Source organism: Bombus fervidus, chromosome 5 (genome assembly GCF_041682495.2).
Source record: "Bombus fervidus isolate BK054 chromosome 5, iyBomFerv1, whole genome shotgun sequence".
Taxonomy (NCBI): domain Eukaryota; kingdom Metazoa; phylum Arthropoda; class Insecta; order Hymenoptera; family Apidae; genus Bombus; species Bombus fervidus.
In genome coordinates this window covers 13,381,482-13,400,444 of record NC_091521.1, presented here as the reverse complement: position 1 = coordinate 13,400,444, position 18,963 = coordinate 13,381,482, and the positions used below count along the sequence as shown (strand labels likewise).

The 18,963-nt window shown below is 41.9% G+C and overlaps 1 protein-coding gene across 1 annotated transcript in view; it reads left to right on the top strand.

Moving 5' to 3' along the window:
- Nlg3 (Neuroligin 3) overlaps positions 1-18,963 on the top strand; it is a 220,803-nt gene that overhangs the window by 193,352 nt on the left and 8,488 nt on the right. Inside the window, exons 4-7 of the mRNA XM_072002921.1 lie at positions 8,012-8,127; positions 11,134-11,366; positions 14,156-14,368; positions 14,569-14,707. Of these exons, the coding sequence (XP_071859022.1) occupies positions 8,012-8,127; positions 11,134-11,366; positions 14,156-14,368; positions 14,569-14,707 (701 nt within the window). The remainder of the gene's footprint in view (positions 1-8,011; positions 8,128-11,133; positions 11,367-14,155; positions 14,369-14,568; positions 14,708-18,963) is intronic.

Genomic DNA, 18,963 nt, shown 5'->3' with positions numbered 1-18,963 from the left:
CTGGAAAATTGTTTGCCAAGTACGGCTTTTAAAAAGCAGATATTTAACGATAGATTAGGGAATCGATAATAGGAATTTTACATGGGACGTAGAAAGAACTTGTTTTACTACAGTTGAAAAAAAATTGTGTGCAGAGTACAGTTGCATTATGAATTACTGATAAACAGCGCCGGTAAAATTGATTGGTTTAATTAATTGAAAGAGCAGGCTAGCCTACGTATCGTGGAAAGTTATGCATTTCTTTTTTAATTATCCAGACTCAAAGTAGACTGCGTGCTCGACGAATCTCGCCGCTTATCAGAGCGTAGTTTTTATACCGTTCTCTGTGATTTATACCCGGCCACAACGAGAACTCGCGTAATCATAACGTGCCGCCTGTCACAGGAGTACAACGCTCCGAGTACTAGTTCAAAAGAATTCTCGCGCGATTTCATTACTACAATCGATTTACATTAATTTTGCATTGTACAACTGTAGTTTATAAATATATATGAGATGCGATCTACCCAAACGGCGTATCTAAATTCTCGCATTGCATTTTTCAAGACATAAAAAATGTAGAAAATACATAATTCTGAACTTACGTTCTCATGAAAACATAGTAATCAGTCACTTTGATCGCTTCGATAGCGTCGGGTAATTAATTATCTCGAGCATCAACACGGTAAAACTTATCGCGAAGTGTGCCACCATTCGAATTCGGTTAAATTCGCTCTCAGTCGACGCAACTTAGAATTCCTCGAAACAAAAACAAAAACAAAAAAAAACTCGCTTGCAATGCTGGAAAAAGTATGCAAGGAACTTGGTCGCAATTACTAAAATGCCAGGAGAGAAACGTTAGCATTATCCCGGCCGATCGATTCGAAATCGAACCGCTAGCTCCTCTAACCGGTCCTTCTCTGATGGTGTCTAATCCGTAGAGTTTAATCTACGCAAGCAACCGGCTCCGAATGGATAATGTCCGTGGTTAGGAACTCTCTATCAGGTGGCAGGCCAAACAGAATCGCTATCAGCTACGATCCACCAAAGAGGAGATCACACCCTAGTCGACCTCGTTCGTCCACTCTACATAAATACTCGCCCTTGTCTGGGAATCTGCCAGTGTATTTGGCCACCGGTTTCGAACCGTGCAATCGTCGATTGAAAGATCGCTGGAGGATTCGTTGTTCAAGACTTGTTAATCGTTTGAGATTTTCCTGTCGGAGTAGAACGTTATTTCGATTGCCGGCGCTCGATGAAAGTAATCGAGAGCTAGAAATTTTACCGATGATGCAGGAACTGTAAATCAAGAGCCATTTTTCAAGAGAGACCAATAACCTTCGTGGTGGTTCCGCGTCTGTGGAATGTATGGTATCAGCGAAGTTGCACGGATGTTGGTCCAATTAATTTTGGTGGTAATCGCGGAGGTAGAAATATCGCTCGGTATTGTTGGATATTGTAGTTCGGTTGTGTATTACGTGTTCGAAGCAAACGAGTCGTAGCTACTGAAAATAGAGATGAAAAATGGTCGATCTCGATGGAATTCTTCTAACTATTTTCTGTCTTCCCGTTTTTATCGTTGCGTCTTTTGTTTCTTCTGCGAAAAGAGAAATCCTTCGACTCGGTGATTCGTTATTCGTCACGCGTGGAACGAGGCAATTGGCAAATTAGAATATACGTAGATACCGGGCAAAATTCGACACCACAAATCATCCATTAAGTCACAGCTCGCTGATTAATCCTTTGGGCTCCATTCGTCTTACTAATAAACTGCCGGCTATGCTGTCTCGGTTTGAATCCACAGGTACAGCACAAGGCGTTTCACGTAGCCATGGAACGTTGTCTGCGTATTCCTTGAAGCTTGATAAATTGTCATCCGCAATCTTCTGACCAATTGAAATTCGTAAGCGCGTCCTTTCAAAACCAACCGAACGACCTATTAATTAAAATTTTTGATCTCTGGGCGTTCGTTACGCTTTGGCGCATCTACGCTTATTCGCCCGATGGATGTCGACCGTCCGTTCTTTGATAACACGAAGTTACCATCATTGGCTGATTCTCGAGTTCTCGACAAGAACGAAAATACGGTCGCTGTCGAAGCGTTGGAAGAAAAGAATGGCGAGTAAAGGCGTGGATCAAATCGCTTCCCTAACGAGGTCGTTCCGCGTTGTGCCCGTTTCTGACCGTAAGAGGAATCCCTCGCGTCGCCGACGACGAAACGATTTCTTCCTTGGTCGAGTGCCGGCTCGAGAGGAGAGCACTGGCATGGCCAATGAGCGTATTCAATAAAACATGAGAGTTACGAAATCGATGTTATCGGCCCAGTTTCGCTTCTCTCGATTAACCCTTAGCCTGGGGGGTCGCTTGAGATGTTGCGCGCGCTAATCACGACTCTTCCGCCGGCTGATATCGATATTTTTCCAATCTGCGATTGCGTTTTCATCTGGACTGTATAATTGGAAAAAATCTGAACGCTTCGATGCGGATGTGAAAAATCTATAGATTGAAAGATTTTAATTAGAACACGCAGCGATGGATGATTTTTCTTTTTATCAGTAATCCGTGCATAAGGAAACTGAGGAAACATTGAGCAACCTCACGTTGATTAATTGCGATATCCGAGTTTCTTCGCTCTTTTGGTTTGATACCGTCAACGCAACAAAACTCGATCATATTTTTACTCGGATGAGAAAATCAATACACGCCTACGAAATCGTTTCTGCGCTGTTCATCCGCGTGTTAGCTTTAACTTAACGAAAGGCTTCGAATACGAAAACAGAGAATGTTCCAAAAGCTTCACCTATCTGTATTTAGTAAAAGTAAAGTAGAAACGTATGAGAAGAAGAAGGAATATGAAACGCGAGATAACACGAAGTTAACGTGACGGATAGACAACGATCGTTGGGAAAAGTTCGTGTCGCGACGCCCGCGGCCACTTTCGGACCGGAAAAGACGAGAGAACGGAAGATGCGAAGGAAAAGACAGATCGATATTGCTGTTCGGCTACCCATTACCGTGCTGCAAAATGACGTACAGCTGGCAGCGCAGCAACGGACGCACATGTGTCTATGCACGCGTGCAACGCAGCCTGTGCATTTATTACCAGCAATCTGGTAACTCGAGGTCTTGGAAGGTACCGCTAATGAATCTGAGTCGGGCAACCGGTATCGAAACCGTCGATTCTTGAATCTCGAATTTCTCAAAATTGCATGAGAGTTCGAAACGTAGTACTGAAAATGTAGTTTGATCTCTTTAGGAACGAATTTGTAACAACTGGAATAAGATAATTTCTCATTTCTCGATCGTGATACATTGGTAAATGTTATACGCGATAAGCGACGTGAGGAGAAACGTGATGAAAAGTCTAAGGCTGTTCTCAGACGATCGATGATACTGTCAATGTTCCAAAGTTCTCAACGAAAATGTAGTTTGTCAATAGATATCGATAATATTGTATCGACGATACGTATTGATCCTTTTAGTTGAGAACCTTGAAATATCGACGATACATATCGATGGTCTGAGACTATCTTAGAAAAAGTAACGTTGACATATAGTTGTGGTTATTAAATTGCATCTTCCGAAGTCATGCTTGAATTAAATTAAAAAAGGCTGTACATCCACGTACGCGTTATTATTTCTGAAGAGGTAAACTTTTCTCAACGAAAGAGCGTTTCGTTATTCTTGATACCAAAATAAAGATAAGCAGCTTAAGGATGCTTCGTATTCGGATACTTTTTATTCATGCAGACCGATTTGCCATTTTTTTACAAGTATAATAACTTACCGTCGTTAGCTGACACGGGTCCCACGGCGCTGTTTACGCTTTGCATATTTTGCTCCGTGACCAATAGATCCCCGGTGTCGTTACCAGAAACGGTATCCTATCAATTAATTCAACAACGCCTCGCAATTACTTCATCCATGGAAACGTATTTAGAAACGTCTCTCTCGTTCCCCTGGACGATTTGAAAAAATTCTGAATTCTCAAAAAAAAAAAAAAAAGAAAATGTCGCCCGATCTTGATTCCGAGTTACATCGTCGTTCCGCTCACAGAAAATAAAGTGGCTATCGAGGATCCCTGCGGTGGCCGTGAATCACGGTTCGATTAATAGATACGCAAAGGCAGGAAATGCAACTGGAAAATGCATTTTTCCGGTGCGATGGACGAAAATGAAATGGAGCAAAACGAAGGCTCCCGCGATGCTTACTCGTTCCCTGTCGGCTTCATAGCGAAGAAAACGAAATCGATGAAAACTGCGATCGTCGAGCAGAAACGACTTCCCTCGGAGGTTTCAATTCTTTTACAGCGAAGAAGAAGAAAAGAAGAAAGGTAAGGTGAAATACGAACGGGGAACGGTTAATGCGGCGCGAGACTGCGAATATTCACGCTGAAGATTGTATTTATAATCGCGAGAAAAGAGGAAAAACTTGTTCAAGTGGTCGGTTAATTTAAATATCGACCGCATAAACATTCGTACAAGAGAAGAGGACGGTAAGCCGCTTGCAAGTTATGAATATTACCAGCGAACGTAAGCTTCTACTGTCCGACCCCTCGCTGCCCTCTTCTCTATGCCTCCTCTACCTCCTTGATCCTCTTCTTGATTCCCTCGTAAACTCGACTGGAAAGGCATAGTCATCTTCTCCGAAGCACGCCGATGCTGACAACTGCCGTGGATGATAAGTTAATAAGCTTTGCCGGAAACGAACACCAAGCGTGACGTTCGGAAGGAAAAATCGCTGAGGAAAAAACAGCGCTGTCTATCTTTGGTAATATCTCAAATATATTTGCCATGCGATGCATTCGAGCGAGAATCATTTGAAATTTATAGCTTTCGGAACAGCCATAAGTAGAATGAGTAGAATGAGATCGTAGTCATACGTTTGTTCGTAGCATTTATATTTCATTCGCAGAGATTCCGGACTTTGCGTTGTTTCGTTGTTTCACTAAAATAACGTTACGATAGAAATAGATCGACGCGTGTTCATAGAGAAACGTTGAAAGTAACTGGAAAAATTGAATGCGAAATTTGCAATCGCGGTATTATTTCTACGAATTCAACGCTTTCCACTCGTATCCAGGGACAACGTTTCGAAGAAAAGAGAGTAATTTGAAGTATGCGTGGTAATAGTACGCATTACGCCAAGTCTCGCATTTTTCTGACTTGTGCAGGTTATCAAGATAATGTACGTCAGAGAAATTGCTTATGAAATATCGCAGCAGCCTTTTCTCTATATCCCTATGCCCTATGCATCCTACGAATACGAATAAAACGATGCATCAATTTTTATGGGGAACTTAACGTTAATGGTATTGCGATAGAAATGGCACGAAATATTCCGAAAGAACGTCGTAAGAGCATTTCCACGACTTTCACCAAACTGAAAAGATTCGGACATCGTGACTTCTTCGATACTTCTTAGCGTAAATTCTAAACAAAGATTCATCGAAATGGCGCCTAACTGTCTCCGAGTAAATATTAAAATTGTGAAATGCAAATAGCTTTAAGGCCGTAAGCTTTAATCTTCTAGTCTACGGTGTAAGTATAATCGTATAAGTGAGTCGTTGGCTGAGACATGCTTCGTTTATTATCCGAGCTGAGAGCAAGTTTTAAAGTGACAAACTCATGGTTGAACAATTCGAGAGACGTACCTCTCAGTGTGTAATATACTTTAAACCGACGGATGTTGAGCTACTCCATCTTACTTGCTGTCCAACGCGGAATGTGCATGTTAATGGGCGAGTTGACAGATTAATTTTCCCGTGAGTGGATACCGTGCAATCACGCTGCGTAATAACACTATAACGAGTGTTTTTGCAACAGGACTTATGATCATGTGTTTACATGAAAACTGTTAGAATTATTTTTTTGAAAAATTAAACGTACGTGAATTGCGAAAGAGATCGCTGTCAAATTTGCGGATGATAATTTCTTCTTGTTGAAACCACTTCTAAGAAAACTCTACATCTGGTCTTTTTAGTTTTCTCAAACACCGAAACCATCGACAGCGTATAGACAAAAGACTGGGACGAAGGCAGACCATAAACAGTACACAGGCAACGTTGGCTTCAGGGTTTTCAGTCATAGGATAGCACTGCTAGCGTGCGGATCTGGACCAGCTCAAATTATATTCCATTTTGTATTTACACTTCTGTATTGAAATATATTTTCTACCTTACAATTTATCCAGGCGTTCCTCTGTTCACGCATCTAATAACCTCAACAGTAATCTTCAACTGTGTGATATTGTTGAAGTGGTCACCACTTCTAAGAAAACTCTACATCTAGTCTTTTTAGTTTTCTCAAACACCGAAGCCATCGACAGCGTATAGACAAAAGACTGGGACGAAGGCAGACCATAAACAGTACACAGACGACGTTGGCTTCAGGGTTTTCAGTCATAGGGTAGCACTGCTAGCGTGCGGATCTGGACCAGCTCAAATTATATTCCATTTTGTATTTACACTTCTGTATTGAAATATATTTTCTACCTTACAATTTATCCAGGCGTTCCTTTGGTCACACATCTAATGAGTTCAACACTTCTCTAGCGGCGATTCTATGTAAACATCGAAATTTGAGGCTACGAATTAACAGCGATAACGAGTCATTTAGATGCATCTATGTATGTCGTACTTATAACTGACTGACTTGGACAGCACTGTATACAGAAACGCGCTTAGCTGGAGAAACCGTCAGTCACCGATTGTCTCGTCTGAGTGACACGTACGGAGACAGCCAAGGGATAGACTGTTTGAATCGGCTGAAACACGAACATCGGTGCTAGTTGTAGCTAATGGATCAACGCACTTGAGGACATGATAAGTGTCGTATTCGTGTAAGATTCTCGAACGCGTATCGACAGCCTTCGTCGTTACAGAGTCATTCACGTGGACGTACGTCACCGACGATGACATTCCGATCATTGCTCGGTTCATCGATACGATTGACGAAACCAATTTGTTACGTATCTCCGACTCACTACGCTTTTCTCTTCTCTTCGTTCGTAGGTCGTTGTAAAATCTATTTCTCAGCCGTGGACGAAACACAGAGATCGGAAGGACGACAGAAAACCGCAGGCGTCGCGAATTCATCGGAGTATCCAGCGACAAAATCTCCGAGGTCGAATCCTTTACGCCCCGATACGAAGATTAACGACTCCCAAGTTTCCGATTAAACTCAGCCAGCTGATTACGAGGGAGAAGCAGCTTTTGTCTACCAAGCAACGAAACAACGTTATCTCGATTCTCTAACGAAGCCAGCCGAAACCGCGATAACCGGCTGCTTGAAAACATGTATCGAGTCCGCGCGAAACCCTGCAGCTTCTCTCGAAACGTAGCATCGTTGGATCTATCCCGAGATAATGATGTACCTTGGCGAACTGTCGCGATAATGTTACTCGACGAACACCGCCTTACCGATACGAAGATTAACGACGGTTAAGATTTAAGTAACTTCCATGAGAAATCCTGTTTTATGGATATCAAGGTCGATAAAATCATATCGCTTTCGCGAAACGCGATATTACTGTACACATCGTGTTTCCCTTAGATCCACGTTCGCAGAGAGTCGAAATGAGATTTCGAAATTTCTCCAATTCAATTTTATTTCGTCGATGATTTATGATAGCGGAAAGGCAGGAAACCGACGAAGCTGTTTGGCAAGCAAAGATCCGCGAGGCTAAGGGCTTTCTCGCCCAGCCATTTAGGATCATATTTTTAAACTGCTACACGTGCTGCTTTCATGCCAAGCGACCAAATCAATTCGCGGCAATGCAAGGATGAAGTCTACGTTGGCTAAATCGCTCCATCTTTTTAGCGATAATAACCTAATGAAAAAAAATCGCTACCTTTAAGATTTATCTGTACGTTAATTTTTGTTACATTAATTTTAATTACGTTCAAAGCGTTTCGATGATCCGACGGAAAGGATCGAAATTACGGACTGGCAAAGTAGTAGTTGTACGGCTGTGTGTAGTTGTACGTACGCAAGATGGATAACCATCGGTCATTACTTTTTAATTGTTGCAGGCTTGCTGTTTCATCGCAGCGTTCTAATGTCTGGTAGCGCGCTTTCACCATGGGCGCTGGTGAGAGGAGCTGCAAATTACGCTCTGCAAGTTGCCAAACATCTAAATTGCTCGTGGGTGAGTATTGCTCCGAGTGCATTACATTAAGGTCTCCGGTTCGGCGACAACTCCGAAGCAAATAAACCGCCGTCAGACATTCCCCGCGAGGGAAACAATTCTCGCTCTCCTTCTCTCTTTCTCTTCCCCTATACTTTCGTACGTACGATACCGACAAAAGTACAACCGTATTAGTTTTCATGTTGCAAGAAATTCTTGACTACTTCAAATATAGTCCATCCGATTAAAAATTATGTTTAGAACAGGAAGGAACAGAACTTTTAACTTAAAAATCAGCCAGGAAAGCCTATACCGAAGCGAGTACGAGGTATTGCACGGTATATCATGCTTATACTTCAGAACATCTGGCGTAAGGAAGAAAAGAAACAGAAGAACGAAAACGCAGAAAATTATCAATCAAGAGAAATGTCGTAAAAACAAAGGAGAATCGGAAAATATCGCATGTACTAATGGCGATTAGAACGACGTATAAAAGGGGACAAGGGAACAATGTAAAAAATGAGAATCGAAAAGTAAAGCGAGATGCGATGACGATACACATACGCGAAGAGTAACACACACTTTGCCGGAAAATACTGAACCGAACGTCGGACATTATTTTCGATCGTGTATCGCCGGTGGTTTAATTGTATTGGACGGTAGGGGATATTTTCGTATCGCGATGCGTTGGCTACGTTAAAACGCGAAATACGCTGCAACTCCCGATGGGGTTGTTGCGCGATGTCCACCGCACATATTAGCTTAATTGAAACGCATCGTTAATATAATTGCTAGTGCGTAACTAACGGATGTAAAAACATCGCGTTCTTGACGGTTTCGTTTGATACTTTAATTTATCTACGACCGTATTACGCTTCAGTGTTACGCTTTCATGTTATGCTTCCGTGTCGCGACAATATCCGCTCAAGCCGCATTTCCGAAATCGCTCACCGCTGGAACTAAAGTTGCATTGCGCGAGCGGATTCTTGGCTGTTGAAAAACACCGTAACGAACGCGGCTTCACGAAAATTTGTTAAACGAAGAATAGTTTGCGGAACGTTTAGCGAAACTGTGCATCGATTTTTTAGCTTGTAAAATGATCAAACGAAACTCCGTTTATATGAAATTCATCCATTGAAATTGAACGGGACTGAAATTTTAGTGATTGGACTGAACTATTTGCTTTATTTCGCTAAACTTCCATTGTATACGAACTGTTTATCCCTGGTGATTCTGTCAAACGGAATGCCGTAATGGTTTAATCGGGGCGTTTAAAAAGTTCCCTATGAATATAAATACATATCGCAAATACCGTCATATCCAATGCACAAAGTGTCTGGCTATGCACCATCCCTTTCCACTTAGACCGTATTCTATCCGCTGCTACGATTCCAGATTTACGAATGGAATAATCAAACGCTGATCTTTGCTACCCTCTGCAACAATTGCAACGAATAGAACTGCAGCTGTAGAGGAATATACATGGTAGGAGAAAGAATCTCGATTTCATCGTAGAACGTCGAGAGGCAATACCAAATGCGCCACGGCTACTCGTAGCCACTTCTCTATTCCCTGGCGAAACACGTTCTAGATAGGCTAAACAGATCCTCGATTTGCAGCCGATTGAAAATAACGATTAAACGCGAAATCGGGGTAAGAGCGTCCCAATTGTTTCCCGAACCAACTCCTCTTCCTCTACAGCCGCTATTTCCCGTTGTTCCCGTCGAGTGGTGAAAATAAAAACAAAAAAATAAAAAAAAAAAAAAAAAAGAGGGACAGTCCGAACGAAATGGAAAACGATACGGGATTATGTTATGCGAGCCGATAGCAGCGGTCCAGTCAGAATTGATTGAATTTGTTGCGGGCGAAAAATGACGAAATTAATTTCGTATCGGATTTGGAGAGCCTGCGGGCTGCAGTTCGATTAGAAATATAGCGAGCGCCGATCATCGGCGTTTCGTTGCGCACTCGAATTCGGATCGATTTTCGCGATTTTTAATGCGAGAGACGCTTCGCGGATGAAGCCACGAATATCTCGAATGAGATTGAACGTTATCGTCGAATCGCAGATAAGTGGCTTCGCCACTTTACGTAGAAACGTATCAATTCCGAAGATCGAAATGTCGATCAAAAATTTATCCTTGGCGAAAATTTACTTGGAAAATTATAACGCTAAATCTGATGAAATCCTGTTCGATCTTGTACGTCGGTTGGCCGAGATCGAACGTACACGAGAAAGAGGTAGAACCTATCGGTCTAATTTTACGGTTTAGCTGCGCGAGAATCTGTGCTAGGGCTGCAGGCGAGAGGAAACCAATCACGGAGCGAGAAACCAGGCCGCGGTGTGCTTCAACCCCCAAAAATTTCCCGACGAAATTGTCAAACCTTCCGTCTTCTCCTGTCGTCCACCCTCGTGCTCCGTTCGTTCGAAAATTGGAAACTCCTCCGCGAAGTCGACGCTTCCGACCAGCACTCCAACATATTAAGGCGTCGATTAAATTCGTTAAACCAACGAATCGATGCTCTCGCGCAAGATCGACGAACCAGCAGGGGGTGCAATTTGTTCATCCCCCCAAATTTCCTCGACACAGCAGCTCGGTCGACGTTCGATTGTGGCTAGCCTACGTCTGTCGAGAGCAGGATTTCCAAAGGCGATTACAGGGCCGGTCACTAAAGCAATTCATTTGCGTGCGACCGAATTAAAGCGAATCGGTGCATCGTCATTGCGTTCCGCTCAGTGGAACTCGCGTTTACCAATCGCCGATTCACCTCTTCTCGAGGTACCGCAACATCGATCTGATCTTTGTGACAATGCTACCCATTGTTTAATGTAATTATCGCTTCTTTTTTCTTGTTTTATTTTTATTTTTTTTTTTTTTTTCATTAGTTACATATTTACTCGCGAACCTACCTATTCTTTACGACTTGTCTCTGTTACCGCACGTGTAGCACCTATAAACGAGATTCCTCGTACTCAGCGCACGAGTATAAGTATTTGTCCTATTAAAAATTTGCTTGTTTGTTCAGGCCGCAGGTGATCCCCAGGCATTGCTGAAATGCCTGAGAGAGGTGCCGCTGAACGCGCTGGTTTCGGTCCCCGTAAAAGGATTGGAATTCGCGCCTGCTTTCGGACCCAGCATAGACGGCGTGGTGATCGATCCAGGCGATCCTGACGATCAGGATTTCACTCTGCAAGTGGACACGATCAATACGTTGAACAACATCTTGATGCGGAAGGACGTCGTATCGAAACTCTCGAGGTACTTCCGGCCTCGATCCTTCTTCATTTCCTCCTATTTTCCCTCGCATTTTCCTACATCTCGTCCTGTATATTCGAATATCCTAGAATTTTATCCAATTTTTCGTTGCAAACGTCTGAACATTAAGCGTGAAGAACAAGAAAATTGACGAAGAAATAAAAAATCAAGGATGGTAAATATTCTAGAAATGATAAGGTGTTTCATAATTTTACGGTGAATTTCGTTTGCAATTGTCCGGTAAACACGCGAAAATCTTCTCCTGGCATTTTACTACGATTTCTCGATCTACCCCAAAATTCATGGAGCGTACGCCTGCTTGGTTTCATCGTGAATTTCAACTTATCCCGCATAATCGTGGATACGTCCGTGGTATATAACATGTTGCAGGTAGGATTGGAACAAAACAGCGGTCTCGTTACGTGGCTAAACGGAGCATGCTAACTAACCGGGAAGATCCATAGGAAAAAGCGGCGACTCTCTCTTATTCGGCACGTGAAATGTGGCCAACAAGTACGACTCGTCTTTCTCGACTCTCCTATTTTCCCTTCCCAGTATCCCCCCTTCTTACTCGCACGTGCTTCACTTTCCTCCTTCCCTTTTTCCGACCCGCTCGTTTTATCTTGCGACGTTTCACTGTCTTGTCAAATCTTTTGCCGCTTTTTATTTTCCCTCTTTCCCTTGATCACTCTCTCGCCGACACCGTACTCTTCCTTTTATCTCTACCTCGAATCTTCTACCTTCCCTGTTTTTCCGTCACTAACCTGTTCTTTATTCGATTCTTCCCCGAGATATTACAACTCCAACGACACTGTGTTTTTGACTTCGTTAATTGCATCGTCATTCGTCCCAACAGAAACTCGTTATTAGTTTGAATCGAAAGACGACAGCTCGAGCCTCCTTTTCACTTTCCTTCCTTTTTCCTCCCCTTTTGTATCGCTTTATCGTTCCTCTACCATTTTGTGCTTGACCGTCGTCCATTTTTTTTTTTTTTTTTTTAAACTCGGTTTCTTAATTTCCGCTCAAATCGTTCGTATTCATTTTCCGCCACGATTGTTCCCACTCATGAACCACTGTTTTGCTTTTAATCCTTTTACACTTGCGGCGAACACGTATACGCGCAGCACTTTTAATTACTCGAGTTTCCTTTTAAAAGTTTTCGTTGTTGCGGCTGGACGACAAGGTACGTCCCCTTTGTCCCATCGTTCCCTGACGAAGTCGCCTGTCCGAAACGCAATTCCGTTTGCTGGAGTAATTTAACAATTGCGACGTTTAGCCAGCCAACACGGCGAGCAACGATTCGAGTGTTTATAGAGCGGTGTATCGTCGTGGAAAAATGTTTTTATCCATCGCGCTCAACGAGAAGAGAACGGAGTCGCGCAAAGACTTCCGACAGCGAATAACTAAACGGCTAAATGTCGAGCGGGACTTAATTTCATGAGTATTTCATTGGTAGAAACGAAAAGGTAGTTGTTTTTAATTTCCAAGGAAAAAATCATTTGCATGAAACAATTAAAGGGACAGCAAAAGAGCTCGACGAGCATATTCAAACACGGTATATTAACGCTTTGTGGTCGTATTGAGCTAAAATGGGTACTGTAGCGATCAGAATTAATTTTCATTTAGACTTGAAAAAGAGAACCTTCGAGTGTTCTAAAATAATATGCGAGTAGAGAACTGTTGGACACAGAACAATCCCGAAATCGTTGAATTACCCTCATCAACTCTAGTTCTCTACGTTTCGTCCTTTGTCGCGATCGGTCTTTGTTCCCCTTTGTCGTCGCGATTCTTTCGAACGTTCGTGCGTTTCGTGCTTTCACTCGTGTTCCATTCTCGATCCATTCTCGGAGCAGTAGCCTTTCGCTGCAACGCCTTTAGCCCCGCGATAAATAAATGGTCTTGCGGAGGTTTTGCGCTATCAGACGCGTAACGATAACGTTAAAGGGAATGGAAATCGTTGAAACGAGCCGCGTTTCTTCCCGCCGATGTCTCTGTGAGTTTCGCTGAATGTCCCGGTTCGCTGAGAGCGCCGAGTTAATTTGTGTCGAATAGAGAGACTCTTTCGCTTTCCATCTGTCTATCTATTTCTATTACCTTCTTTCATCGGGTGAACATTGGACGAAGAATCAGGAGGAATGGAACAGCTGAACCGTGTGTGTAATTATGTTACGGTTAATGAAGAAGACGATGGAGCGTCAACAAAGGCGCGTTCCATTTCTACGCCATGTACATATACACACGTGCACTCTGTTCCTGCGAACGTATTAAATTTTAAACAATTTTCCTTCTACCGTAGTACGAGGAATATACTTGCCTTGTCAATTACGGTTAATAAGATCGACGCTTCCGATTAGTTTAACGAACAGAACGTTATCCATCTTTTTTTTTCTTTTCTTTTTTTGTCGGGAAAATATGTGAAATGTGGAAAGAAAAATAAAACGAAATATAGAAACGAATATAATAAGTATGATCAATAATACGCCATTCAGACGTTTTCCATGACATTTTCGTAGTATTTTCCTCGATAATTAGCCAGAAGAGAATCAGGATGTAGATATTCACGTATTTGATATATCCACTGTGTAATATTTGTTTTATCGTTCGTATTCGAAATGATACGTAAATATGAATAATCCCGGCGTAATGAGGCAAAACTATTTACATCATTATGATCTGTCAATGAAATGCCATTAAACTCTGTAATTAATACAGCAAACAATGTCACTTGCCCAAGCTTCGGCAATAAAAAGCGGCTCATACAATTTCACATTGATTTACCATTTACATTCCAGATACGATCTGATGATCGGCGTTGTCCGATCGGAAGCGTATTTCGCTTTAACGGCGGACGACGCGCAGTACGGGATCGAGGCTGACAGAAGAACCAAAATTCTACGCGAGTTCGTACGTAACACGTACACGTATCATCAAGCAGAGATCTTGGCGACGATAATCAACGAGTATACAGACTGGGAACGGCCTGTTCAACATCCAGTGAACATAAAGTGAGCGCAAAGATGAAATTACGTCTTTTCTCGCAAGCAATTTCTAGCAAAATTCAAATACTCCTGTAAAACGCAACTTGCATCGTTCTCAATGCACGTGTTCTTAGCCGATCCGTTCGAATTTTTATTTTGCTTGTTTCCCAAACTCTCATTTTCATGTCACGGCTGAATGGAAGTATTTTTTCCTTTTTGTGTTCCAGAGACGAAACCTTGGAAGCTTTAGGAGATGCCAACACCGTGGCACCGGCTACGAGAACAGCAGACCTTCACAGTCAATCCCATCGAAACTCTTACCTGTACGTGTTCGATTATCAGACAAAGTTCGGCGATTATCCTCAGGTACGTTTACAAAGATTCAGCTTTGCTAACAAAACGTGTAAACGAGTTAAAAAGTTCTTGGAAGTAACGGTAACCGCGATAGGAGGGCGAAATGATCCATAATGCAATCAGGGAGGCAGTCATTAACCCACATCTCGTATATTTTATTACTAACGATGATACATTACGCCATTTCTTCGCATATTCACCGTGCCTCCTCGTTCATTCAAATTTAAATCCCATTCTTCAGGCCGCGCATCCGTTTCCACCATGACGTTTCGTAGTTCAGTGGGTGCAAAATGAAAGGCGCTTTCCATTGCCGAAGTACGAAGCGCGAAACTAGAAAAATTACGTTTCGCGTGGCGAACGGAATCGTAGATCGATAAATCGTGTTCATAGAGGATCGATCGAACTGGTACTTTCGATGAAAATTCTTCTTCGTTAAGTCGAACGTTCTTCGGCGCTGCTCGTCTCGCGCATTTGCGTATAAAATATTCTACGGTGAATTAATGAAAGAGCAACAAACGAGAGATTATACCTGATAAACGTGTTAATTTATAATTTGAGAAGCACCGCAGACAAGTTTCGAGGAATTTTGCACGGCTTTGCGTCGTATTTTGAAACGGCGAACGCCACGAATATTCCTTTTCTAATGGTGGTTTTGCGTTTCTCGGGGAGAGTTCGTTCATTATCGTAAGCATAAGCTCGACGGACGTATCGTAAACGAGGTAAAATGTATTCTTCTGTTTAAATTGGGCAATACTTTTCTGATATATTTCTCCACGTTGACGGACGTCGTACAATCACAGCAAGACAAACGAAATCCCAGTCTTTTTATTTCAAGCGAGAACAAACCAACACGTTCTACTGTAAACATCTGAAATAAAAGAAAAACTAGAAACTAAAAACGAAAATAAATGAATAGCGTCGTTGCCAAATTGATTCAATGAAAATGTAAATATAACATCCAAGAAATTCGTATGAAATATTTTAGCATCGTTAAAACCTTTGTCGTGTAAAATTATTCAGTTACAAAATTCACCGTGAAAATTAATAATGTCTTTTTGAAACTTTTTACGAGGCCAGATAATACGCTCCTTCTCAATAAAGTGAAATAGGTCGTTAAAATTAACTTGGCCCAGCATTTCTACATTTCACAGCGTTCCAAAGCTTTTACATTTTTTACTCCATGTAGACAGTTATTTCTCAAACTTGTCTAATCACGAAAATAATTTCTCCTTACATCAATCGAATCAGGATTCATTATCGAAGCCGTAATTCGTTGTTTCTTGCCCACGGAAGGATAATCGTTAGTCGGTAGCTCGATATTCCACTTCGAAAACAAAAAAGAGAAAAAAGAATTTCCAGAGAGCGAATCAACGAGAATTCGTGGTAACTTCCTGTAGAGTTGGCTGTATTTACGCGTCTACGATACCACGAGATGTACGTTTTCAACAAAACTGGGAACACAGAGGAAATTTTTCGCGCAGTCGTTCGCTAGTTTCCTGGTTATTTTCCGCCTAATTACTTCATTTCGTTGATAAAACGTCGCACCGAAAGATGGCACAGAGAATTTTCGACACCGTGCAACTAAATTTTTTGTTCCACTTCTATTCTACAAACTTGAAGAATACGCGATATAAATACAGCAAGCGAACAACCCCAACGGGCAAAGTTTTTCCACCGTATACGCTTCCACGTTGCTTGGTATAACGTTCAAAGAAAAATGTAGCAAGTGATGATAACAGGTGGAGAAAAAACGATAACAACGGTGGAAGAAGTTCTACCGCTGCGCGTTCGAACTACAGGAAACTTTGGATTTGGAAAAATGTTTCATTTCGACGAACAAAAATTGAAATAACTACGGTGTATGCGAAATGAAAATTTCATGTTTTATAACAATTACTTTTTCCCGGCTATTGAAATTAGAATTATTAGAAGCAGTATAATCTCACGAGTTTTCATAAAAAAGTGACCGCTACTGCATTCAAGATAAAAGGTTATCGTAGCTGAGTGAGCAAAGTGCTTGTCAGAAAATTGACTCGAGTTCGAAACCTCATGGTACTATCTTGACATTTTCTCGAAAATGTTCACGTTCTATAGTTTGTTATATCTGAAAGATCATCGAAATCGACTTTAGAAAATTTTCCTATTCAGAAAACATGTTCTCGCATTATTCTCTCTGTTCTAGAAAATCATAGAACATTAATAAGCTACATAGAGAGAGGTATTCGGTCGTTCTGCAAATCCTGACGCGTTAGCTGTATCTGATTTCTGAAACTTGTATCCTTTCCAACGCCTGCGGCTGTAGGAAAGTGAGCGAAGAACAGTTTGAAACTGCGGCAGATGAATTTCCCGAGTACGATTATATTATTACCGCATGCACGTGTACATTACGCGGTATATCTTGGACGCGTCGCTTCGCGCAGGAAGCGGATACGTGCGAAGGGAAATTGTAAAATTACGGGAGTGCAGCGACGCGCGAGATCGGTTGTGTGTCACGTTAGAACTCGGTGTTTCCGGTCGTAGTTTCGGTTCGCCGCGGATATACTCGGTTATCATCAACGCCGCCCGATAACGTTACCGATAATTTCCTGAACAATTACGGAGACGACAAGGGGAGGGGACGGCGGTGGTCGTTATTTAAATGGAATTGAAAAAGGAAACGGGCGCGGTTCGATATGGGCGACGTTAATTGCGGAGAAACCGTACAACGCCCGGTAATGAAATTAATTTCGAAGCGATGTCGCAGAATTTCGAAGAATACTGGAGTGGAACGATGGAGGGAACGACTTCCGGAAAAGCGGAGGAAAAGCTGGGTAACGGTGGGAAAATTACTTCGTCTAATATTATGATATAACGCGCATACGCTACGGTTGGAAAAAGCTTGATAAATATATGTAAATGCGTGAGTCTCCTGAATGGAGACAGCGCGCAAGTAGAAAAAGTACTTATTGGTCGGACGAGTCAGTTCCGCGCGAACTGACGAAAGGGAAAATTTGTAATATACGATACGAATAAGTGGATGCCGTTAAACGAAATTTCGAAACACGTGGACCGTGTACATAAATGTCATATAGAGATGTTTCACGTAGAATCGGCCACAGAAAATCGAAATCCAATGGAAAGGTGTAGCCGTTATTTATAACGATAATCGAAATGACAGATCCCATGGCATCGCGGGATTTGTTTCAGTAAATGCGAAAGAGAACGAGGGAATTACAACAGAGAAAAGATTAATATTCAACGATCCCGCTTCGAAACCCGATAGAATTCCAAGAGTTGGTAAAACGAAGCGCTCATCGATCGGCTTGCGTGATATTATACATCCTCGTGGAACGTTCCATTAGCAAAGGTTTGATTAATCAAAATCAAGAAGCTCGTAAGATCTTAGGAAATTGAAGTTGCAAATAAAATAGCTTTCCGAAACCTTCAATTTATCTTTTCTATTCAAGTTAAACCTTCTCGAAAGCTACGACGATCCAAGGTTTTTTAAAAGTCTTGGAAACGGTTTCCCTTCAGCCGTAGCGAAAAATTTCTGTTACTCGTGTGTCGAGTTTGCAAAGTGAGGCTGTGTACGCGTCACCGTCAAAGTGGAACTGTGTAAAGACAGAGTGGCAACGGAATTTAGATTAAACTTCCGCTTGCCAATTACGCGTGTATACAGACAGCTTAAAGGGGCCCGGTAATTGAGGGGAAACATGCTGAAAAATTCTAAGGTCCGCGTTCGAAATACATACAAAGACTACGCGGTCTTATTAACGATATCGTTGCGACAAGGAGGATGAGGATGTCGAAGAAAAGGATCGACTATTGACTAGGATACCTATTACAAGAAATATCGTTACCAGGACAAGTTAAATTTATATTTTATAATATTTGCCCTTTAGAACATCATATTAAACGATCAAAGAAATGGAAAAAAACTACTAAGTTTCGTAAAGGCTTCGAGCTATTTTAAATGGGCCATCAAGAAGAACTTTGACGTTTTGCCTCCATGGAAAAATTATTCTATAAGACTAAAGAGGTTTAAAAAAAGAAGCAGAAAATTACGAATCGAGGTAAAGGAAAGGAATGAAAATCGAAGACGGTTGAGTGGACGTATTTAAAGTTCTTAAGAATTTGTCGATCATTTTCGCTCGAAACATTTTGCCGGATCGTTGATGCTGGATTTCCTCAAAAGAGTTCCTTGAAGGATTGTTCTTAAAGATCGATCGATCGATCGAGAAAAGTTGGAAACTAAGGAGAAGAAGAAAAAGAAAAAAGAAAAGAGACAA